Source organism: Rhinatrema bivittatum, chromosome 3 (assembly GCF_901001135.1).
Source record: "Rhinatrema bivittatum chromosome 3, aRhiBiv1.1, whole genome shotgun sequence".
Taxonomy (NCBI): Eukaryota; Metazoa; Chordata; class Amphibia; order Gymnophiona; family Rhinatrematidae; genus Rhinatrema; species Rhinatrema bivittatum.
The window spans coordinates 395,770,993-395,796,981 of record NC_042617.1 but is presented as its reverse complement, the minus strand read 5'-3'; the positions used below and the strand labels follow the sequence as shown (position 1 = coordinate 395,796,981).

The 25,989-nt window shown below is 42.6% G+C and overlaps 1 protein-coding gene and 1 long non-coding RNA gene across 2 annotated transcripts in view; both read left to right on the top strand.

Moving 5' to 3' along the window:
- ADGRB3 (adhesion G protein-coupled receptor B3) overlaps positions 1–25,989 on the top strand; it is a 1,794,610-nt gene that overhangs the window by 1,585,328 nt on the left and 183,293 nt on the right. The window contains exons 19-21 of the mRNA XM_029595665.1: positions 10,584–10,734; positions 11,670–11,739; positions 12,043–12,109. Of these exons, the coding sequence (XP_029451525.1) occupies positions 10,584–10,734; positions 11,670–11,739; positions 12,043–12,109 (288 nt within the window). The remainder of the gene's footprint in view (positions 1–10,583; positions 10,735–11,669; positions 11,740–12,042; positions 12,110–25,989) is intronic.
- On the top strand, positions 1,809–7,056 carry LOC115087922. The gene is made up of 3 exons (XR_003855662.1): positions 1,809–1,873; positions 2,152–2,274; positions 6,847–7,056. It is a non-coding gene; the product is annotated as an uncharacterized LOC115087922 (long non-coding RNA).

Here is a 25,989-nt window from a genome sequence, read left to right as displayed (position 1 = left end):
TTTGCCTGTACCATTGTGTTTATCTGCTTGTACTAAGGAGTTTAAAAAGCTGCTGAAAACTCCTTTATTTGAGTTGGCCTTTAGATGTTAAGCTCTCTTGGATCCTTCTACCTTCTGCTATATTGCTGAACCTTTTTTGGGGGGGTTGACACTGGCCTATATTTTTTGTGTTGATGTCTTTTTTTTTTTTAATGCTATGTTTGTTCTTATTTTATTTATTATTATGAATGCATACTTTGTATACCACTTAGGACTTTGTCTAAGCAGCATATAAGAAAATTCAAATAAATAAATAAAGCCTGGAATCATTTTATTCTTTTCTTTTAGTAATGGCATTCATTTACCCACTACTGAGGTAAGATGAACTAGCTTTTAATTATTAGTAAGGATATGCATTCATTTTTTTCCAGTTTGGAAATCAAAGAAAAGCAAAATAAATTGCATTTGTTTTCTGTTTCATTTTGTTTTGAGGCCCTACCTTGCAGCCAACAAACAATTTACCACCGTTTTAAAAATTCAAAGCTACCTACTTGTGAAAAAAGACCCCTCCAAGGCTTTCTCCTATCCTCCTCAGGCCCTCCTCAGGGTTCAAAGGTACAGAAGTAATTCCTAATCATTCATGCCCCTTCTATTCTGTATTTCTGAATGGCAACAGCTGACCCAAGACTAGTGTCATTTTGAAATATGACTGAACATCAAAATGGCACAAGCTTCCAGTCAGTCATCATCATTTTGAAATATGGAATTGGCAGGGCAGGAGTGATTGCACATCGTTCCTACTACCCTTTGGAGACATAACATCATGAGTAAGCTGGGGGTACCATTGGGTGGTCTGGAGGGGGGGGAACAGTCCAGAAGGATAGGAGAAGGCTCAAGGGGGCTTTTAAAAAATCTGATAACTTGTTACATTTCATTGCCTGGAGGGGCGAGGACCCAAAAACAAAATAAAAACCATACCACCAACTAAATGAAAAGAAAAGGAAAACCCTCCCAGCAATTAAATATCAAAAAGCCACCACCAACTAAATGAAAGAAAAGGAAAACCATCCCAGCAATGAAATATCAAAAAGCCGTGAATTTCCCAAGTTACGAGATTCCTTCCTATTTCCACTTTTATAAAAAAAACCTGATGATATCCACCCTTCTCCAATCATCTGGAACTACTCCTATCATGGAAGGATAAGCTCTTTGAAAACATAAAAAGACCATTTTCTATTTATGTACTATACCATCTCCTTAACTGATTCACAGCTTTCTTGCCCATAAAGGTAGAACATTGACAACTCAGTACCTCTACATCTGACAACAGTATTATGTAGAGTAACCCAAGTTAGAAAGGGTAAGAGCATTGGGAAATGCCGGCTCTTGTGCCCCACGCAAGGATTTCAACTCTGCTGCGCCTAACCTGCAGAATTCCATCCAGAGCATCCACATGAGCCATGTACTCAACGCAGGCAGATCTCTCTCTCTTAATTCTTCTCTGATGACAGAACCATGGCAACCTGACCACCATATCCATTCCTTGCATTTGGAAATTAATCTGTATGCTAAAAAGCCCTTTTCACTTCCTGCTGCTTTTGCTTTGAACAGGGATCCTCTCCTGCACTAAAGGCTTGTGTTTGTAACCATGGCACAGACAAAAGGACTTAACACACGTCTGAAGGCAAAAGGTAACTCCTGCACTCACTCTTTCTTCCTCTTTTATAAAGCAACTACATCTTCATGGGACTGTGAGTCATCTGTAGGAAGAATTCTACAACAGAAATGACCCTTATAAATAGCTGCAATGAGCCAACCCTAGTGGGTGCATAGCAAACTATACAAATGCAGGAGTCACAGGCTGCTGCTGATTGCCTGACTGATAAGGAAAATGGTAAGACTGGTCAGTGATATAGAAATTGAACCCCCTGTTGTGCAGCTAGCCTCCCTGGTTATCCAGTGGGACCATTTTCTGAAGGATCTTCTTCCAAATTATGAGAAGAAAGCATGTTTTGTATTTTCTTAAATTATTGGGGTTGCACACTGTGTTGATGGGATCTAATAACGTGTGCTGGCAGGGTGAAAGTAAACACCCAATGAGTAGAAATAGACTGAGCCCTGATCTTTGTTAGCCTGTGTGCTAACTGATATTTTCTGTTTTGAGTTTTTCAGAATCTCAAGCAGCCCCCAATCACTATTGCCCTGATCCAGGGTTCTGATCTGGAAACCCCACCCTTCCGGGCACCATGAGGGAGAATCTTTGGATTTTCCTGTGGTTGAAGTCAGCTTTGAAAGGTAAACTATGAGTATGCTATCAGTCCATTGTTTTGTATGTGTCTCATTTCATTGAATGGCAGCTTCTGTGTATGTGTCTACAAAGTGCACTGTCACAGGCTGTCCATGTGTGGCATGGTGGTGTGACAGGAATTGTTTAGTATATGTGTAGTAGGAGGGTTTCTATGTGCACTGGATACACAATGTTCATTTCTCTGTCCTGTGTATGGGGGAGAGGGAAAAGGGGGTAGTATTTCCAAATGGGTTTGTTTTCCGCATAACATGACAGGAATAAACCTCTTTCACATGTTGGATATGATCTCAGTCTCTCAAATTTATTTCTCTTCTTAGTACTTGCATTGTGCCACAGAAAGCTGCCTTCTGGAGTTCATAGGATGTTATATGATTAGACAATATATCAAGGTACACCTGAAAGTTCTTTTTAATTTGAACGATGGTGCCCAGTACAATTGATACTATTTCTATATCTTTCTGCCATATTTTCTTGCTCTCCAATTGCATCTTTTATTACTTGAGGTTCTTCTCGTTCCATAAGTTGCGCAGCATAGTCACTTGGCATTGACATTTCTATTAGCAATGCTGTTCTTATGTTTTTCTCCTTTACCACTGTGCAGTTTTCTTGCATCAAGCTTTTTACTAGTTGGAATGGCAATGCTCCAGGTGATCACAGGTTCTTGATCACTTGTGCAATTCTGTCAGGGTTGTGGTCCCATTGTTTTTCTGGTACAGTCATATTATAGTGGGCTAAAGTAGTGCCACCTTATTGTAACTTCTTGTATACTGTCTTTCTGACATGAACATACCTCACCCAGCAACAAGATGTGTAACTACTGACAGTTCTGTTTTACAGAATTGGCATTTGAATAGTTTACCTTTATTTTTTTTCTATGCAGGCTGTGAACCATCTTGACCATGGTCCACTGTACTGTGCTGCAGTTATCAATCTCTCATTTCCTGGGCTAGTGAAAGCACTAAGCAAACCAGAGTGCCACAGCTTTTGGGGAGGCAGTGGAAGGACCAAGTTAGCATCAATCGGGGTCCAAGCCTTGCCGTAGTAGCAAGAGCTTGCCAATGTACTCCCTGCCATTCAATGCAGGATGCTACTGGGTGTCCAACCTCTGTGGCTGCAAAGGGTTCTGTGAAAAAGGGGATGATGCCAAGCTGCACTCCCTTTCCTATAAGCACTTTCTCCCCTACCTGTGCCTTTTAAAAGCATTCATTTTTCTGTTCTGGCAGCAGATAGCTGCCAGTCCAACTGGGCCAGAAATGCTGCGTAGCCACAGAATGCTGGCACCTCCAGAAGAATGTGGAAAGCACGTCTAGGAGGCAGAGCCAGCTATTCTGCACCACTGCTGTGGAGATATTTGAGGAAGCTTCACAGGCTTGTAGCCATTCAATGCGGGAGCCACCACCAAGCTGAAGCAGGGCTTGACTACTGGAGAGAATTATGAGAGACATTGTGCCAGCAGAGAGACTTGGGCTCCAAATAGGGGGAAGAGGGTCTCCATAAGGAGAGAGTGACTTGAGATCAGCCTTCCTGGAGAGAAAGAGAGGAGACAGAGAGAACTTTGTTGCTGGCAAAGCTTGGGGTGAAGATTTTCTGAGCACTGGGATGCGAGCAGAAGCTATGGGACAATAATAGCCAACTCCCATCCTTGAGAGTAACAAACAGGCCTAGTTTTCAGGATATCCACAATGAATATGCATGAGATTGATTTTCACGTACTCCTTTCATTGTATGAAAATCTATCTCAAGTATATTCATTGTGAATATTCTGAAAACCTGACCTGTTTGTCACTGTCAAGAACAAGAGTTGATCACCTCTGCTATGGGAGCTGAGCTCTGTGGTGGGGGAAGCTACTGCTAAGTAGTGGGATGAGAAGTGGGAAGCTGATGCTACTGAGCAATCTGAGGCGAATGGAAAGAGGGATTTGGGCCATACTGGTACAGTGGTGCCGAGGGAAAAGAGGACGTTGCCAAGTACTTCATGTGAAGGGTGTCAAGAAATATTATTGCTGGGCAAAGAAAGGATATGTGGAGGAGAAAGGGGTATGGGGGTAGTGGGATACTTAACTGGACAGAGGGTAAAGGGATAGAAGGGTTAAAGTAGGGCAAGGGGTATGTTTACTTTTCAGCAGGATGCAGGTGCCAAAATCTGTTTTGGAAGGTTGAAATGTTCTCCTACTGGTTTCTGAATGTTGCCATTTCTAATGTCAGATTTATGTCCATTTATTCTTTTCCTTACGGAATGACCTGTTTGTCCTATGTAAACAGCAGAAGGACATTGGTGACAGGTGATGCCATATAAATGGACATAAATTTTGACATTAGAAATGGCAACATTCAAAAACCAGTAGAACAATTCAACCTTCCAGGACACTCTCTGTCTGATCTTAAGGTTGCCATACTCCTACAAATAAACTTCAGAGGGACCCTCCAGCATGAAACTGCTGAACTGGAATTCATTAAAAAAAAACTAACACCATCACCCTAGGTCTGAAGATAGACAATGGCTTCATGGCACACTACAGATATCTATGAACTTAATTGTTCTCACATCTTTCTGTCTTTTCACACTTACCCCAGTTGTCAGTAGCTGGACTATAATGCTATTAACACTCTCTTTCCACACCCTGCCTACCTAATTCAGTGCTTTCTCTTTCTTCTGTATCCTTTGCCCCTCCCCCCATCTCCATATATTTTACCTAGCTCCGTACTACACTTCATGCAGCTGTTGAAGTGGACTCTGTTCCCAAAAGCTCATGCCTAAAATAAATTGATTAATCTATAAGGTGCCACTCACCTCTTCTCATTTTTGCTACACCAGCCTAAGGGCCAGATTCATTAAGGATTTTCTCCCATTTTGGGTCTATGGGAAAAACCCTTGGTGAATCAGGTACTTTTAACATGGCTATCCCGCTGAGGATTTTCATGCACTCACACCCACACACTCACACATGCTTTCACACACACACACAAACACATACTACATACTCCCATACACCTATGCATACAGTCTCTCACACACACATACCGGCTCTCACTCACATACACAGTCACATACTCATACATAAATATAGGCTCTCTCACACACACTCATTCTTAGAGCATCCCCCTCTCGCTGCAGCTCTAGCAGACTGCATTTTTCTTCAGACTGCAGCAGGATGAACTGTGCAATGCTCCTGCTAGGCCTCGTCTTTCTTTGGACCATGGTGGGATGGGCTCCACCATGTTCCCACTAGAACTCTTCTTTCTTTGGCCTTTTTCTTAATGTCTTTTTTATTCTACTTTTTCATTCACTTCAAAGCAGATTACATTCTGGTCCAGAAGGTATTTCCCTATTTCCAGAGGGAACATAATCAAAGTCTGTACCTGAGGCAATGGAGGGTAGAGTGACTTGTCCAAAGTCTCACGAAGCGGCAATGGGATTTTCAGCCTGTTTTCCCTAACCACTAGGTTATTCCTAAGTCTGCCATGGTCCCACGTGCACTTTAATAATCATATTTTTACAGCAAGGTAAGGTGGCCACTGCAGGAGTGTTTTGGAAGACACTCTATGCCGCTCCCAAACTTTTGCCTCTTGAGGTGGCCCCGTCATCTTGCCTCATGATAGGCCTTCACAGGGGCAGTTCTATTATGGAAGATCTATATGTGTAGTCAGTTTCAATAAGACCCATACCGCTTTCAGTTCTAGAGATATACAATTTCGGCATTCCCTGTTTCTTATATATTACCTGAATGGCATAGAGGAGCTTTGTTGTTTTTACATACAAATCTAGTTATTTATGGGGCCATTCTACTATTCCAAAATGGCCTGATAGTGCCAGAATTGTGGGCTGATTAATACTACAGTCTTCATTAGCCCCAGTGCTTAGTCAAAGGTTGTCACCTTTTTATTCTGGGTAATGTGCAGCCAGTATGAATTTTTCTTTTTGCTTCCTATCAAACTTCAATCGTAGTAGTTGCCTTGCTGAGATTTAGTCTAGATATTAGGCAACAAAGTCACCACGTGAAGGTACTCAGCAAGACTTGGTGAGATGCACTTACTTCATCTGCTCCATCTAATTATTCTCTCACCCCTAGGCTCCTTTTCTCTTAGTGATGTGTTTGACTCTTGTCCTTTCAATTCAGTGTTTTGAACATGATTCTTTATTGCATGTAAAGGAAGTTTGCATGCAGTGTGTGTGCAGAGAGCATTTCTGAAAGTGCTAAATTAGTTTTCTTCTTATATTGTCTTTTCTATGCTTTCTAACTTTGCCATTTCTGTGAATGTTCATAACTCTGTATAGCAATTTCATCAGAAGCTTTCTTCCCCCTTGGTCTGTAATGTCTGTTGTTCAGTGCAGACATACTATGTAGCACACTCTAAAAAGCCAGACACCTTCAGTTTAAATTTTACACCAGTGCATGTATTTATATATTAGGGTTTAATCTGGAATGGAAGTTATCGCCCTTTTGGATGTAATACTGTGTGTATTGCCTATAGATTTTATTCCATTATCATTGTTCTGTTTTGTATTGTGACAGAACTATGTAGATGATCCTTTCTTTATGACATATGTTCCTTTTCAGCCATGCCATGACATGATGGTTCTCCAGCCAAAAGACCGGTCAGAGGAGAGACCAAAGCAGGAAGAAGTGGAAGGCTTCCCCTAATCCACAAAAGGGCTTCTGGAGTTTCAGTGCGGAAAGAACATCTGCAAAAGGGATAACAAAATGAAAACGGAATGCCTTTCATTTCAAAATTATAATTTTCAATAAACATTTGAGCTTTTAAGTGAATATACTGTGATGTTATTTTTTTATGGGTACAATTATATATAAAAGATACATATGTGTGTGGATTTTCCATACAGGGACTGTAACTTTAAAATGAGTGCACGTGTACCCACATACAATGGAATTTCAATTGTCCACACAATTGTGCATGTATGATATAAAATCTGCCTAGCGCACGTATTTGTGCTCCTAATTTTAAGTGGTTATGTGAGGAAACATTATTTGTGTATATTTCCTTAGGACCTTGCTTTACACACCCAAGAGAGCACATTTTAAAACATGCATGCATGAAGGAAATAACCAGTTTGACCAGTTAGTCCACCAGTTTGCCCAATCTACCTCTAGGTCATCAAGAATGCCTCTGTTTCTTCAGCCTGAACTTCCTCCAGTTTACCCAGATGCTTCACCCAGTCAGTTTGTGATTATAATAGGTTTATTCTGATTTACATCTGAAAAAGGATAGAAGTAAAAAATGTGCAGGTAACAGCTTGACACACGCTGCATTCACCATTTTTAAAATCAGGATTTCAATGTGTAAATGTGGGCCCCACCCTGGAATGCTTCTGACACACCCCAAATCAGCCCCTTTTTTTCATGAGTTCTGTTGCATGGGCACGTACATATATACACATATTTTTCCAGATTTTAAAATAAGAGTTGTTCACGCTAGGCCCATATACTCACATATATGGGCCTTTTAATGCAAGCAACTCTTAGATTTCACCCCTTAGAATTATGTATATGTAGAAGTGGATGTTCTAGAGTTGTATAGCTATTGTGAATGTGTGCTTTGCTATGCATAACCTTAAAGGATATCTTTGAGGCATGCTATGTCTTTAGGCCATGCATGACTATGATTGATGTGTATGTGTAGAAAAGTGTGCATGTATGTCTAAAATATATGTATAAGTATTGTATGAGTAAGAGAAAGGATGTGCAGATGAGTCAAGATGAAATGAAATAATGTATGGTCAGTGACAATGTTAGGATGATTGTGTAGGATGTAGGTTCTCACCAAGATCTTTTAAAATAAGTGCTGTGTCCTGTAGAGAAAACTATACTATCCCTTTAAAAGTGGCTTTTGCCATAAGAAAGTGCAGCTAGTGATTTCTAGAGATGTGAAGATTGTTTCACATTTCCCTCTCATGGCATATAATAGCTTAAAATGACATGGTTTGTATTAGCTAGAATTGACAATTTTGCCATGAAAGAATATGAAAAATAAAGGGATAAAATTGCTGCCATAGTCCATAATAGCAACTTTGCAGCTGTGGCAAGGAACTTTCCAGAGATACTATAACTCTTGGCGGAAGTCAATATATTCTAGATTTTAGGGCTCTGGGAGGTAAATAAAAGCTCTATAGGAGTGAAAGTGAATGAACCTTTGCAAGCCAGTTCAGGGATAGAATAGGGAGCATAAGTATAGGGGGCAACGCTAAAACTGTCCACATTGGGAAATAGCCCACAAGTACCTGTTCCTCACAAACTAAGCATCAATTTTCAAAGGACTTTTCAGAGTGCAACTTTCTGAATCTGTAGGTACAAAGTACTTGTGGACATGTGTCCCCGTTGCTGTGGGGACACAAGGAAAATAACACACCTAGAGCTTAAAACAGGACACTTTTCAAAGAAGTGAAAAGCATTCTAACCAGGTTAATCATCTGTCTGAAAATTAGCTCCCTCATCTTTAAGGCAGATAAAAGGTTGCACATTCTTCCATTATGCAGATACTTTTACCTGCATATGAAAGTAGGCATTCCTAAGGGCATGTATAGGTCAGTGGAGGAAGAGTACACACAAACAGGATCCATTTCAAAGGAAAATGTAAATGTAACATACTGTCATAGCTATTTTCAAAAGCCCATTTACCCATGTATTTCCATTAAGTAAAACCTATTAAGATTTGAAGAGCATATCTTCAAGAAATCCCTTCTCTAAATGTGACTAAAAGAATGCATGTTGATCTAAAATATATGACCTTCAAAGCGTATTGAGGAAGAGTACTTTTCAGACAACTAATTTACAAGCATACGTTGCTATATAGCATGTAAATGGCTTTGAAAATTATCCTTCTAGGGTCTATAGTTTAGTTAAATTTGACTCCTTCTGAACATCTCAGATACCTTTTATGGGAGCCATTTTGATTATCCTTTTAAGCTCCCCAAGTACCTTCCAAACATTCTCTTTTATGACAAAAGAAATCTGAACAACCAAACATATTTGCTCTCTGTTTTCCAAAAACAATGGGAAAGCACTGAGTCCTTTAAAGCTACCTCGTAATCTATTGATCCACTCTACTCTGCTATTCTAGCTCTATTGTTCTTACATCTCTCACTAATCTCATTAATTCTGCTATCTTCATTTATTCACCTACTTACTCCGCTCCTATCCTTAACCATAAAAATATTGTGCTACCCTCTTTCTCTTCAAAATAATTACAGGACCTACTCATCTATCCCTATCTAAAAATAGATTTTGTATAATGCATTCCGTAGAATATACATCTCTTTTTTATATACCACTCTTAGCCAAATACTCAGAGCTTTGACCAAGCCTTATACTTAGCACTGTTTCCACTGTGCATGGTGCTGTGGCTCATAGTTTTTCTTCTTTTTTCCACCTTATTCTTTAGATTGCTCAGGATTTTTATTTAATCGTGTCTTCTGTTTCTCAAGTTTGTTGTTTTATGTTTCCTTCAATAACTCTCCTCTCTGCTATCTATCTACTGTACCTATCTAAGATGTGTTTGCGTAAATGTAAAATATATATATAATGGTTAACGGATGTGGGTAAGTGAAACAGCCCCATCAACAATAATGGGGCCATGGCAATTACTGAGCACTTTAACCTACATTAAAGTTTGTACAACCATGTTTTATTGAATAGCTTTCTAAGTTTTTGATTCATTCCTTTACTTCAGAACTTTCATTGCTAATATTACTAAAATCTGTAGGTTTCATCTTCTGAATAGTATTAAGGCTTGCATTTTTGTCTGCCAAACAATGTCTCATTTTTTTTTCATGTATTGTGTATTCCATAGACTCCCACTGATCTGTCTTCAGTCTCAAATGTCTCCCTACTCTGCTTTAAAACATATATTCCTTACTTCTGTTAGTATTCATTTGCTTTGCTTATCTTTGATTATTTCTCTCTTATAATTGTATTCTCTACCATATCTATTCCTCCTCTTCAAAAGGTTGTTAAATCTAACTCTTCCAAAAGGCTTTTCAAGCTATTTTTCTTGCATATTGTTCCTTTGCTTCTTCCACTTCTGCTCAGCATCCCCTCTGAGCTCACAATCTCTCCTTGCTCTTGTACCATTAATTAAGTTCAGTCTAGGCCCCTGATACAAATATCAATAATGATATTATTATGATTAATATAGGGATTCAAGTATTAGATTCAACTTCTTTGACCAATCCAAATCAAACTCTCTAATAATTATACTGAATGGTATATATGTTTGAAAAGGATTATAATGATATAGGAAACTCTTTTGCTTTATCATCCTTTTTGTTTTCATTTACTAGAATATCTGCACCATGACCACTGCATTTTTACACTTCTTCTTCCTGGCTTCATTCTGTTGGGTTTTGACAGAAGCCTGGCAATCATACATGGCAGTTACTGGAAAAATCAGAACCCGACTCATAAGGAAACGCTTCTTGTGCCTTGGATGGGGTAAGTGTATGGAAAGGTTCATTGGAAAATCCCGAAGAGGGCAATTTTGTAACATTATGAACAAGTTAGCTGGCACCAATTATGCCAGTTTTCAAGGAGGATTTACATACATAAGTCCACTTTGAAACTTATTATGGGAAAACTGCATGCCCACTATTTCTGCTATCTGGTGTACATACTTTTACCAAGATATTTACACACATACTATTTAAAATCAAAATATATATACATAAATCCTACCAGCCTGACTCCATCCCCAGAAATGCTCTATGTACGTAAAAGTATGCATATAGTGTGTATGTCCCTTTTTTTTTTTTAATGCAGGTATCTGTCACACAATTTTTCTAAAGAGCCTTCCTGCAGGAAAAGAGAAAATTACCCTGCCTGTGCACATTTTCTCTTGGCTTAGGGAATTCACAGTTCTGATAGACGATATATATGTTCTCAAAAGAAGCAAGCAAAGAGAGAATTTAAATTTTATTACAGAAAACAGTGTCATGCATTTTAATCGATTTCACTAAAGGTTATGCTTGATAAATATTCCATCCTATGCAATCTTCTATTTCTTTGACACTTCATCATAACATGTGTTTTAATTCTCTTTCAGTATTTTTTTTTATACAGAACCAACAAACTGCAAGCTTTTTCTTCACTGAAAAAGCAGAGTGTATCTGTATTATTAGTTCACTTAAATCAATGTGAAGTGCATTGGTAACCTAGCAACATTTAAGTAATGTATACCATGCTGAAAACACAGCTGTCTCTAGTGCTCGAGGAGAAAAAAACATACAATAGAACTGTTCTTTGTGAATTAATTCATTCCACATAAAATTGACCTTTTCAGATTATTATAGATTAGGCTGCCATTTTGTTCCTGGATAAGAGTATTTTGTCAAGGCTTTGACAACAATGACTATTTGTTTTCTTTATCACAGGATTACCAGCATTAGTTGTGGCAATATCAATGGGCTTCACTAAGGCAAAAGGATATGGAACTGTACACTAGTAAGTCAGCCCAAAATGTTAAACAAAGAGTAGCTGTCAATTAACTAGGCTGTAGATTGGGCACCATTATTGCTAATCCTTCCTATTGACTTGTGTTTTGAGCAACATAGTTGTTAATGATCTTCCTGCCATTTTTCTTTCTTTATAAATATCTTCATGTAGCAATGAGCCCTCTAGCATATTTCTCTGGAGACAAAGATAGCATGCTATGTATCTGCTTACATATACCGTGCCTGCATCATAAATCAATGACTTCATATTTACTAAGAATCTATATTAATTTTGATCTAATTTGCTTCCCAGCTGCTGGCTGTCTCTTGAAGGAGGGCTACTGTATGCTTTTGTTGGACCTGCTGCTGCTGTTGTCTTGGTAAACTGCAAAATCTTTATATTTGTATATAAACAATTATAGTGCTTCCATACACTGCTGACATACTGTGATTTAGATTATAATGATTGCTATCCTACATCCTTCAGCAACAAGGAAATAAAATATACATGTGTCTTTCTAGGTTCTTTTATGTATCTCCTATATTCAATATATAAAGGATTTACACACATGTTTTATTTATTAAGTTATAATAGACCATCACACATAAGAGAGAAAGCTAAGAAATATTTATTTAGTCATTCATAGTGAGCCATCTAAATAAAGGACAAATGAAGATCTAAAAGCTAGTATACAGCAGCAACTATATAAACATTTTCATTGGTTCAATAAAATATATCACAACATGCAAACTATCTAGTCATTCGTTGTGGGAAAGCAAATCATGGGAAGTTCAATTTTCATACTTCTCAAGGTACTTGCAGTCCCAAAAGATAGTTTGTATCTACATGGAACTGCAAGCTCTTTTTCAAATGCAACCAGTGTACACAATAGGAACATAAGAAAATGCCATACTGGGTCAGACCAAGGGTCCATCAAGCCCAGCATCCTGTTTCCAACAGTGGCCAATCCAGGCCATAAGAACCTGGCAAGTACCCAAAAACTAAGTCTATTCCATGTTACCATTGCTAATGGCAGTGGCTTTTCTTTAAGTGAACTTAATAGCAGGTAATGGACTTCTCCTCCAAGAACTTATCCAATCCTTTTTTAAACACAGCTATACTAACTGCACTAACCACATCCTCTGGCAACAAATTCCAGAGTTTAATTGTGCATTGAGTAAAAAGAACTTTCTCCGATTAGTTTTAAATGTGCCCCATGCTAACTTCATGGAGTGCCCCCCTAGTCTTTCTACTATCCGAAAGAGTAAATAAACCGATTCACATCTACCCGTTCTAGACCTCTCATGATTTAAACACCTCTATCATATCCCCCTTCAGCTGTCTCTTCTCCAAGCTGAAAAGTCCTAACCTCTTTAGTCTTTCCTCATAGGGGAACTGTTCCATTCTCCTTATCATTTTGGTAGCCCTTCTCTGTACCTTCTCCGTCGCAATTATATCTTTTTTTAGATGCGGCGACCAGAATTGTACACAGTATTCAAGGTGCGGTCTCACCATGGAACGATACAGAGGCATTATGACATTTTCCGTTTTATTCACCATTCCCTTTCTAATAATTCCCAACATTCTGTTTGCTTTTTTGACTGCCGCAGCACACTGAACTGACGATTTCAATGTGTTATCCACTATGACACCTAGATCTCTTTCTTGGGTTGAAGCACCTAATATGGAACCCAACATTGTCTTTGTGTAATTATAGCATGGGTTATTTTTCCCTATATGCATCACCTTACACTTATCCACATTAAATTTCATCTGCCATTTGGATGCCCAATTTTCCAGTCTCACAAGGTCATCCTGTAATTTATCACAATCTGCTTTTGATTTAACTACTCTGAACAATTTTGTGTCATCTGCAAATTTGATTATCTCACTCGTTTTATTTCTTTCCAGATCATTTATAACTATATTGAAAAGTAAGGGTCCCAATACAGATCCCTGAGGCACTCCACTGTCCACTCCCTTCCACTGAGAAATTCTCCATTTAATCCTACTCTCTGTTTCCTTTCTTTTAGCCAGTTTGCAATCCACGAAAGGACATCACCACCTATCCCATGACTTTTTACTTTTCCTAGAAGCCTCTCATGAGGAACTTTGTCAAACGCCTTCTGAAAATCCAAGTATACTACATCTACCGGTTCACCTTTATCCACATGTTTATTAACTCCTTCAAAAAAGTGAAGCAGATTTGTGAGGCACGACTTGCACTGGGTAAAGCCATGCTGACTTTGTTCCATTAAACCATGTCTTTCTATATGTTCTGTGATTTTGATGTTTAGAACACTTTCCACTATTTTTCCTGGCACTGAAGTCAGGCTAACCGGTCTGTAGTTTCCCGGATCGCCCCTGGAGCCATTTTTAAATATTGGGGTTACATTTGCTATCCTCCAGTTTTCAGGTACAATGGATGATTTTAATGATAGGTTACAAATTTTTACTAATAGGTCTGAAATTTCATTTTTTAGTTCCTTCAGAACTCTGGGGTGTATACCATCTGGTCCAAGTGATTTACTACTCTTCAGTTTGTCAATCAGGCCTACCACATCTTCTAGGTTCACCGTGATTTGATTCAGACCATCTGAATCATTACCCATGAAAACTTTCTCCATTACGTGTACCTCCCCAGCATCCTCTTCAGTAAACACAGAAGCAAAGAAATCATTTAATCTTTCCACGATGGCCTTATCTTCTCTAAGTGCCCCTTTAACCCCTCGATCATCTAACTGTCCAACTGACTCCCTCACAGGCTTTCTGCTTTGGATATATTTTAAAAAGTTTTTACTGTGAGTTTTTGCTTCTACAGCCAACTTCTTTTCAAATTCTCTCTTAGCCTGTCTTATCAATGTCTTACATTTAACTTGGCAACGTTTATGCTTTATCCTATTTTCTTCTGTTGGATCCTTCTTCCAATTTTTGAATGAAGATCTTTTGGCTAAATAGCTTCTTTCACCTCCCCTTTTAACCATGCCAGTAATTGTTTTGCCTTCTTTCCACCTATCTTAATGTGTGGAATACTTCTGGACTGTGCTTCTAGAATGGTATTTTTTAACAATGACCAAGCCTCTTGGACATTTTTTACTTTTGTAGCTGCTCCTTCCAGTTTTTTCTAACAATTTTTCTCATTTTATCAAAGTTTCCCTTTTGAAAGTTTAGCACGAGAGCCTTGGATTTGCACACTGTTCCTCTTCCAGTCATTAAATCAAATTTTATCATATTATGATCACTATTGCCAAGCGGCCCCACCACCATTACCTCTGTCACCAAGTCCTGTGGTCCACTGAGAATTAGATCTAAAATTGCTCCCTCTCTCATTGGTTCCTGAACCAATTGCTCCATAAAGCTATCATTTATTCCATCCAGGAACGTTATCTCCCTAGCGTGTCCTGATGATACATTTACCCAGTCAATATTGGGGTAATTGAAGTCTCCCATTATTACTGCACTACAATTTGATTAGCTTCCCTAATTTCTCTTAGCATTTCACTGTCAGTCTCACCATCTTGACCAGGTGGTCGGTAGTATACCCCTATCACTATAGTGAATGTGCATTCAAATATTCTGAAATTGAAAACTGATACAAAAAAGGCAATTATTGATTCTGTTTGGGCCATCCAAACCAAATTGGTTCATTAAAGTCTATGAGAGAAGCAAGCAATGCATTTTTATAGACAGTAGATGGTTGGGAATGGTACAAGGAAGGAGTAGAACCAATCATGTTCCTACACTTTTTCAACCAGCCTATATCCCAGTTGGCACCTGCATGGATTGTCATCATCATTTTTTTTTTCAGGTGAAAGTGAAACTAAGATCACTTAGAACACAGAGCACTAAAAGCATTCGGGTGAATTTTAAATCAGCCAAGCACGTAAAAAACAGGGGTTACGCGTGTGGCCGGGCCTTGTACGCACCACATGCATTTTCAAAGGGGCCTGGCCACATGCATAACCTCCGTTATGCACTGAAGTGCTGGACCCAGAGAAAGGGGTGGTCTGAGGGACGGGGAGGGGCGGGGCTGGAGGCAGCTGGTACAGTGGCCATTTGCTGCTATGCTGGGGAAATGTGCGCTATCAGTTAGTTGGTACATGCAAGTTGCTTCTGCTCCAATGAAGCAGTAAGCAATGAAACAAAAAATAGGAAAGGTAGGCGAAAGGGTTTTAGGGGGAGGGGAGGAGAGGGGAAGAGGGAGGGAGTTAGGGTAGGAGTTAGGGAAGTTCCCGCCCAGTCCGCTCCTTAATTGGAGCGGACTGGGAGGGAACTGGGAAAGGGACCATCACGTTTCAGCTCTTAAATTAAAAATGTATCCCCCCCCCGTGCATGCGAGAAGTGGGCTGCGTGTACATGCTCGAGTGGATGTTAAAATCTGCTGTGCATGTGCACACGCAAGACACATGCATGTTATAAAATAGCCATGTCCATGTGTGCACGCCGGGAAGTGCATGCACATGGACGCACGCGTGTAAGTTTAAAAATCTACCCCATTTTTTTCAGTCATTCCTTTGTTGAATCTATGAGAGGGAAGACAGATTCTCAAGCTCCTTTCCAGGAGAAAGCAAAGTGTGCTTTAGAGTCACTGACATTGAGACAGATTTTAAAAGGGCTACGCACGTAAATCTTCAGGATTTACGTGTGTAACCGCTCCTGTGCATGCCGAGCCTATTTTGCACATGTTATAAAATCGGGCGTACATTTGTGTGCACCGGGTAGCGTGCACAAATGTAGGCCACGCGTTTAGGTTTAAAAATCTGCTCCATTGTGTTTAGTTATAGTTTGGGTTTCTTGCCACCTAGTAGCAGGACATAATCTGTAATCTCTGTTCAAGTTAGAGGGTATTCCATCAAGGTATTGTTCATACTGTAGCAGCGGATGCAGGAAAGATATAGACAAAGATGGTCTGGTTTTTGCAGCCTGTGTAGTTTTTGCATACTGCAATGACTTAGACGTAGCTTCCTATTTATCTCTGCAAAATAATCAATGTGACTAATTCTTCAGTGGCATTCTATGCTTTGGGGTGTTGATACCACTGTGCTTGCTGCCTGTTGTGTTCGTCGGTGCCCGACGCCCTCTCTCCGCCTTCCTCACCTCATTGGCACCTCCCTCTTCATCTGCGGGAAGATTGGCTGCCGCGGCGTTCTCCTGCCGAGGTCCTCCGGCGTCCTCGGATTGGCTCCACGCTGCAAACTACCATGTTCCTGAGATGCCTAGGAGCGTGTGCACGCGACTTGGCCCCAACAGAAGTACCGGCAATGGCGCAAATCTCGGGGGCGTCCCCTGAAGATGACATCACCCGCGATGGATATTTAAGGTCTCAGTATTTGCTAACACATCGAGTTAGCAAGGATAAGGATTCGTTTTATCTGAGCTACTCTGCCTCCTCGGACTTACCAGGGGTACCCACTCCTCAGGGGGTCTCGCTCTCTTCTTGTTTTTCAGGTCAGTCTGGAACTGGTACTCGCTCCTCAAGGGCCTATGTTCCCGGACTTGTTGCTAAATTCCCTTCTGCCTGGAAGTCTTTACTGCCTAACTACTTAACAGGTCGATACAGTAAGGCCGCGGTAGAAACAGTGCGGCAGTGTCAGGCGCACCCTTCCTCCCCGCACACACAGTTCTCTTCACTAAGTCCCCGATACTCTCTTCTAATTGCATGCAAATGCATGCCGCGGCTGTGAAGCGATAGGGAAGGGTTATGCCCGCGCAACCCATTTTACTGTATAGGCGCTTAATACAGCACCTATACAGTAACCTGGGTGCGCTGGTACCTGTCATTTCAAATGTCATTTCAAATGACATTTGGAATGACAGGCACCGGGAGGAGGGAAGCGGCGAAGCGACTTACTTCTTGCTGTGTCTCTCCTCCTCCCGGAGCAGGGCGCGAAAGCAGCCTTGCTCCGGGAGGAGGTGGGACACAGCAGCGAATCAAAAAAAAAAACCAAAGGCGCGTGTTCGATCGGGCGGGTGGGCACGTGTTCGATCGGGCGGGTAGGCGGCAGCAGCGGCAGCAGAGAAGAAAAAAAAACCAAAAGCAATTTTGTTTTTTTATTTCAAAAAGCGACAATTTTGTTTTTTTCCAAAAGCGACTTACTTTTGGGATCTGTCAAGATCCCAAAAGTAAGTCGCAAAAGTAACTTACTTTTCTGAAGCCATCAGGAACAAGATCGTAGCTCCTCCCGATGAAGACGAAGATGGCCGCCTGCACGGGAAAGCGTGCAATTGGCCGCTGAAGACGTGACGTCACGACGTTTGGCGTCTTCAGCGGCCAATTGCACGCTTTCCCCCGTGCAGGCGGCCATCTTCGTCTTCGTCGGGGGGAGCTACGATCCTGCTGATGGCTTCAGATCCCGGGGGCGGGTGGGCGCGTGTCCGGTTCCCGCCGCTGCCTGGATGGGTGGGCACGTGTCCGGCTGGATGAATGCCCGTGCGATTTTGGCGCTCATGGCATGAGCGCCAAAATCGCACGGGCATTCATTCCGGCGGGGGCCGTGCGTTCATCCAGGCAGAGGGAGCCGGAGGTCGTTCGCCGTCGGCTCCCTCTGCCTGGATGAATGCCCGTGCGATTTTGGCGCTCATGGCATGAGCGCCAAAATCGCACGGGCATCCATTCCGGCGGGGGCCGTGCATTCATCCAGGCAGAGGGAACCGTGGGCCGTTTTCACCACCGGTTCCCTCTGCCTGGATGAATGGCCGTGCGATTTTGGCGCTCATGGCATGAGCGCCAAAATCGCACGGGCATCCATTCCGGCGGGGGCCGTGCATTCATCCAGGCAGAGGGAACCGTGGGCCGTTTTCGCCACCGGTTCCCTCTGCCTGGATGAATGGCCGTGCGATTTTGGCGCTCATGGCATGAGCGCCAAAGTCGCACGGGCATCAATTCCGCTTCTGCCCCCGGATCCCGGATGCCGCTCTTTTTGCTTCTTTGCTGCCCCCCCCCGCTGCCGCTGCTGCCCCCGGATCCCGCTGCCCCCCCCCCCCCCCCCGCTGCCGCTTACCCGCGAAATCGGGAGGAAGGGAGAAGGGACTACCGTAGCAGGCCCGAGCCTTGCTACTTTTTCGGTTTTTTGTTTTTTTTTTTGCTTCGGGAGGAGGGGACCGGACGGGGCTGCAGGAGACCGGACTGGGGCTACACCGGACGGCTGGACCGGGGACCAGGGCAGGTAAGCAATGTTTTTTACACTACACTACACTACACTAGCACCTACTAGGGGGAGGCGGTAAACTAGCACGTTAAGGCCGCAGCAGAACAGCGGGTTACTGAGGAGATAATATCAGCGCCCGTTACAGTATCGGAGGGGAATAGCTAATTCCTTCATTATACAGCTTTTTCGTTCATTTACATGCTGGGTGCGGAAAGGGTTATGTGTTTATTTTAGGAAGCGCTAAGGACGCGTGAAACTAAAGACTGTATTGCTGGACCGCCTTACTCGTCTGTATTGTGCGCTCCCAGCACGTTACAGACGGGGAATCTTTAACTGAACGTTACTGTATCGACCTGTAAGTGAGTTAACATCGCTCTCTCAGAGCTTTCCCTGGAACAGGTACTCGCTCCTCGAGGGCCTATACCTTCCAGCTCCTGGACTTCTGTGAGACAGTGTGTGAGTGTTACCATCTGGTCCAGTATATAAACTTTGCATATCCTGCCTACTCACTATATTTCAGTTTCTTTCCAGCTCAGCCTCCAGGGATTGCTGTTCCAGTATCTGAGGGACTGCAGCCAAGCCGGGCATTCCGGCTCACTACTGCCACCTCTGGTGGTTCAATATACTGTTTAATAAAAGAACTAGTATGTGTCTGTCTCCAAACTCTGAGCCTGACCGGTGGTACCTCTCAGGATCTTCCCCCGGGGACGTGGTCATCTGTCACTGGCCCAAGGATCCACCCACAACTATTCAAAACATCATCAGATTGCTAACTCCATGGATCCAGCACAACTGAGTGCGTTACAGGCCATATCTGGCCTGTCCCGGCGTATTGTGGAGCAGCAAAAAGCCTTGTAGAAACTTGCTGCAGCATTTCATCAGCTACACACACCAAAGGCTCAAGTCACAGCCTCCAACCAAGAAGGTCAGTCACCGGAGGTAACTTTGAAGACTGCTGTACCACTGGCAGCTCCAATCCGCTTCTCCGGAGACATCCAGAAGACCCGGGGTTTTTTGAACCAGTGCTGCATGCACTTTGCTTTACAGCCATCTCTATTTCCTACAGCTCTCTCCAAGACTACCTATATCCTTTCATACCTGGATGGTAGGGCTCTGTCTTGGGCATCTACCTTGTGGGAATGTAAGGACTCTATTTTGCAGGACATAGAAGGATTTATGGACTTGTTTAATTCCATTTTTGATGACCCTGCTCGAACTACTGTTGCCGGTTCTGCTTTAGTGGAATTGAAGCAAGGCAGCAGATCTTTGGCTGAATTTGCCATAGAGTTCAAAACTCTTGCAGCAGAACTTTGCTGGGACCCCAGATGTCTCAAGACTCTTCAGAGGCCTGGATAACCATTTGAAGGATGAGCTGGCCGCTCACCAAACACCTGACTCTCTGGCCGCTCACCAAACACCTGACTCGCTGAACGAATTAATAGCCTTAGCTACTCGGATTGATCAACGATTCCGGGACAAGGTGAAGGAACTCTGGCCTAGGGTGTTACCTGGGTTGAAACAGGCCAGTGCTGTCTCTACACCTCGAATGGTTACAGTAATCCCTGCTGCTGATAGAGATGAACCTATGCAACTTGGTCATGGATGCTTCACTTCAAAGGAGAGAAGATTTCGGAAGAAGCGCGGACTTTGCATGTACTGTGGTTAACCCGTCCATGATGTTTCTACATGCTCCATTCATCCGGGAAATGGACGGGTTTAAGTCCTGTAGGAGGACTGTTCTTAGGCCATACCACGACATCTCCTCCACTCTCTCTCCCAGTCTCTTTGACCTATGGACCGATCACGGTTCAGACTCCTGCCCTATTGGACACAGGGGCAGAAGGCAACTTCATTCTCAAAAGTCTAGTGGAAGACCTGAGGAGTCCCTCCATCAAATTAGAAGATCCACTATTGTGTTTCAACTTGAAGTGGGCTTTGGACGTTCCCCAACTTCGCCTCTTCCACTGAAGATCTCAGAGATGTCCCGAGCAGCTCATCCATCGCTGCTGATATCCACAACTACATCTCAGTGTATTCTTTAGAGACTCAAGAGCCACCTGTCATCAATGCAGAAGATGACTTAGAACTCAAGATCACAGAGAGCCTGGATGTTCATAAAGGAGGCAAGACTTTTGAATACCTTCTAAAATGGGAAGGTTTCAGCCCTGAAGAAAACTCTTGAGAGCCTCAGACCAATATCCTGGACAAGGAGATGCTTCATCAATTCCACCTCATGCATCCTTCAAAACTTAAGCCTGATACCTGAAGAGGAAGTCGCCCTTTGATGGGGGGTACTTTTGTGTCCATCGGTGCCCGACGCCCTCTCTCTGCCCTCTTCACCTCATTGGTGCCTCCCTCTTCGTCCGTGGGAAGATTGGCTGCCGCAGCGTTCTCCTGCCAAGGTCCTCCGGCCAGGGGCAGATTGACCTATCGGGGGATAGGGCTTCCCCCGGTGGGCCGGTCACTCCTGTCACATGATTTATTATTTTTTTTGTATTATAAAGTTTCCAATCAAAGTATTAGGGGGCACCGCGAGCAGTGATATCCTGAGGGGAGCCAATGCCCCCGGGCACAAGGAGGCTCATGCGGCCGCTGAGCAGCGATACGTACATAGCAGACAGATGGGCAGGGCTGTGGTAAGGCTCACGTCACCATGGCCTGAAGAAAAAGATTGAGTTTAAACGCGCTGATGCTCCTCCTCCTTCCTGCCTGTGCGGCCCCGGAAGTGAACGTTGCTGGAGCTGCGTGGGCAGGAAGGAGGAGGAGCATCAGCATGTGCAGAAGAGGAGCAGCGCTTACAGGCCACCACGAATCATCGCAGCGGCCCAAGAAGAGGAAAAGGCCCAGTAGCAGGGCCGCCACGGCCCAAGAAGAGGAAGAGGCCCAGTAGCTGGGCCGCCGCGGCCCGAGAAGATCAGGGCCGCTGCAGAGCCCATCCTGCGGCGACCCGCGAAGAGAAGGCACAGAGGTGAGAGAGAGGCTGAGGGTCTGTAGAGTGTGTGTGTGCGTGTGTATGAGATAAGTTGAGAGATTGTGTGTGAGAGTGAGGACCTGACTGTTTGCAGAGACAGCATGTGAGAGCCTCTGTTGTGTGAGAGAGACAGCATGTGAGAGTGAGAGCCTGTGTGTGTATATGAATGATTGTATGAGAGAGAGCATGTGACAGTGAGAGCCTGTGTATGAATGATTGTATGAGAGAGAGCATGTGACAGTGAGAGCCTGTGTATGAATGATTGTATGAGAGACAGCATGTGAGAGTGAGAGCCAGTGTGTATGAATGATTGTATGAGACACAGCATGTGACAGTGAGAGGCTGTGTGTGTGAGTGTGTGAGAGAGAGAAAGCATGTGAGAATGAGAACCTGAGTGTGTGTTTGAGGGAAGAAGATGGAGAGAAAAGAAATAGAAATAAAGACAATATAAAAGGAATTGGCAAAAAAATAAGAAAGGGAAGGTGGAAAAAAAAAGCCTGTGACCAACTGATTAGAAAACTTAAGATCAGCCAACAAAGGTAAAAAAAAAAAGAAATTACTTTTTAGTGATTGGCACATGTAATCTTTGGGAATGTGCAAGAATAGCACTTTCTCTATGCGGATCTCACAATGTACGAGATCAGCATGGAGAAAGTGGAAGCCCACGGGTCCTGCACAGAGGAGGCAGCAGAATGGGCTTCAGTGTCAGTAGCAGCAATCGGCACCTCCCCAATAGCCATGCGGCAGTGGTGACAGTGGCAGCAGAGGAATGAGAAAGGTTCCGAGGTTGTTGGCAAAAGAAAGATAGGGGGGTTTGCCTTTAGTGTGTGCATGTGATTGAATGGGATTCTGCCTGGGGGTGTATGTGTGTGAATGCATAGGTGCCTGCCTGGGGGTCTGTGTGTGTGAGAATGAATGTGTGCATACCTGGGGGATGGGGAGGGAGTGGTGTGAAAATGAATGGGAGCCTGCCTGGGGGTCAGTATGTGTGTGTGTGAGTGTGAGAGCATGAGTGTGTATGAGAAAATCCAAGGGAGTAAGAGTTTGTGTGTGCGGGGGTGTGTGTGTGGAGGGGGAGTGTCTTAGAGCCTGAGAGTGTGTCAGTGTCAGTGAGAGTGAGAGCGAGAAGTTATGGTGGGTATAAGAGCATGAATGTGTATGTATGTGACAGTGTATGTGTGAGAGAGAATGGACATGTGAGTATTTGTGAGAGAGAGAGGATAACCTCCTAATCCTCGACAATATCAGGGTGACTGGAAATAAAGAGCTCCCACAGAAGGGGACAGCAGGGGCTTTTTAAAATCCTTATTAGTTTTAATTATTGAATGTTATTTGATATATGTGCTGTTTTGAAATATTTTATTAGTGTTTGGGACATTGTAAAAAATGTATATGATTTTAATTAATAGAAATTCTATTTATCAGTAGTTTTAAAATATTCTTTTATTATGGTTTTACTATTATAACTGATGCTTTATGTTTCTTGATTTTATTTGTTTTATGAGGAATGGTGGTTCTATTTTTCTATTGTTAATACATGGAGGCTGGCTTCTTGGAGTTTCCATTTCAGTTTTTGTCATTTGTGCTGCTTCATTTTGTATTCTGTATTTGGTGATAGTTTGTGTTCTGCATGCAAAGACTGAGATGAAGCATGCTTTTAGCATGTGGTTTCTCTGTAGGGATCTGTAGTAGCTTGTTCTGTTCTGTTTTCCTGATAGGAGTTGTATTGATATTTTAGATTCTGGTGTAATATTTGTGGTATTCTTTTTCATAGGTGGGGTTGTTATTCTTTGAGTGTTGGCAAATAGTACTGTGTTGATATGGGAGGACCATACCGAAATATTGGGGTGTGTACATATATATGTAAATTATATGTAAAGTATATATGTAAATTATATTGTATATGTAATTGGGTACCCATGGGCCAGTATGGAGAAAAATCCCCCGGGCCACTATTTTCCCACAATCCGCCCCTGCCTCCGGCATCCCTGGATCGGCTTCACGCTACAAACTGCCATGTTCCTGAGAGGCCTAGGGGCGTGCGCATGGCGCGGCCCCGACAAAAGTACCGGCAATGGGGCGAACCTCGGGGGCATCCCCCGAAGATGACATCACCCGTGACAGATATTTAAGGTCTCAGTATTTGCTAACACATCGAGTTAGCAAGGATAAGGATTCATTCTATCTGAGCTACTCTGCCTCCTCAGACTTACCAGGATTACCCGCTCCTCAGGGGCCTCGCTCTCTTCTTGTTTTTCAGGTCAGTCTGGAACTGGTACTCACTCCTCGAGGGCCTATGTTCCCGGATTTGTTGCTGAATTCCCTTCTGCCTGGAAGTCTTCACTGCCTAACTACTTCAGTGAGTTACCATCGCTCTCTCAGAGCTTTCCCTGGAACAGGTACTCGCTCCTCGAGGGCCTACACCTTCCAGCTCCTGGGCTTCTGTGAGACAGTGTGTGAGTGTTACCATCTGGTTCGGTGTATGAACTTTGCATACCCTGCCTACTCACTATATTTCAGTTTCTATCCAGCTCAGCCTCCAGGGATCACTGTTCCAGTATCTGAGGGTCTACAGCCCAGCCGGGCATTCCAGCTCACTACTGCCACTTCTGGTGGTTCCATATACTGTTTAATAAAAGAACTAGTGTGTGTCTGTCTCCAAACTCTGAGCCTGACTGGTGGTACCTCTCGGGATCTTCCCCTGGGGGCATGGTAATCTGCCACCGGCCCAAGGATCCACCCACAACTATTCCAAACAATATCAGATTGCTAACTCCTGCAATCCAATTTCTAACAGATTGCTAACTCCCTAGCAGATTTCCAACAGATCCTGAACACTGCCATACCCTTTACTATGTGAATCGGGGTGTTCATGACAATGTTTGTGCCAGATCTCCCTTTTTTGGTGCTTTGAAGGTGTTCATTCCACTGTTTGTGTTTTTTTTGCCCCTCTTTTGGTGCTTTGGGGTGTTCATGTCACTATTTCTGCCACTGCCATTCTTATAATGCCACTGCTGGTGCCCTTCAACTCCCTTTTATTGTGCCATGGGGTGCTTATGCCCCTCTTTCTAGCTTGGAGTGCTGTTGCCACAGCTGCTCATGCCTGCCAGAAAGTTTCATAACATTTTGATGAAAATCCCCAAAGTTAAGAGTCAAAAATAGGATGTATTGCTTATTCCTCTGATTTTAATAGGAAAAAATGGAATCAAATGGCCTGGATTAAATGAATGCACTTCTGAACTGAACCAAATAAATCAGGAAACTTAACCAACTGAAAATATGTCTAAGCACACAATATGGATACAAAAGAATGTGGTCACTTTGCATCTGCATGGGAGCTTGTAGAAAGTACACATGGAGATTTGACAATGAAATCTTTGCAAATAATTTCTGTCCCTTACCTGTTCCTGCTCCTTTGCACTGAGGGTAAAATTGCACATGCTATTACATACAGTAAAGGAAGTCAATAGCATTTACCCACATAGAAAGCTTTAATTATTTTCTCCATAATCTATATTTATATGGCAAGTATGCATGTAAATAGTTTTCAGGATAGATGGAAGCATATGGTAGAAGACACATATTGTCCTATGCAAATCTCCACCAGGAAACTGATTCTTCCAAAGAACCATTACTAAAACGTTTCTATGCTACTGTTGACTCATGCAAAGTTCGGTAAACAGCTGACATCTCTATCATATATCCTACCAGTGGCATTGAACATCATTATGGATCTAAGACATGTTGTACTTAGAATATTTTCTACTGAGAAACATTTTCACTGTGTATGACATGGATGTCCAATTCCAGTCCTTGAGGGCCCACAAACCGATCTGATTTTCAGAGTAACCCTAATGAATATGCATGAGATAAATTTGCATGCACTGCCTCAATTGTATGCAGATCTGTTCATGTATATTCATTAGAAATATCCTAAAAACCAGACCAATTTGTGGCCCTTGAGGATTGGAGTTGGACAACTCTGGTGTATGATGTCATAAACCAAAATATGTCATAGTAAGAAATGTGCCAGAGAGCATACAATGCAGCATGTGTCCAATCTACAAATCACTTTTATCTAGAATAATGTGCTTTAATATGACAATTGTCGTGGCTGTTAATATTTTTCCCTGTTTTAAC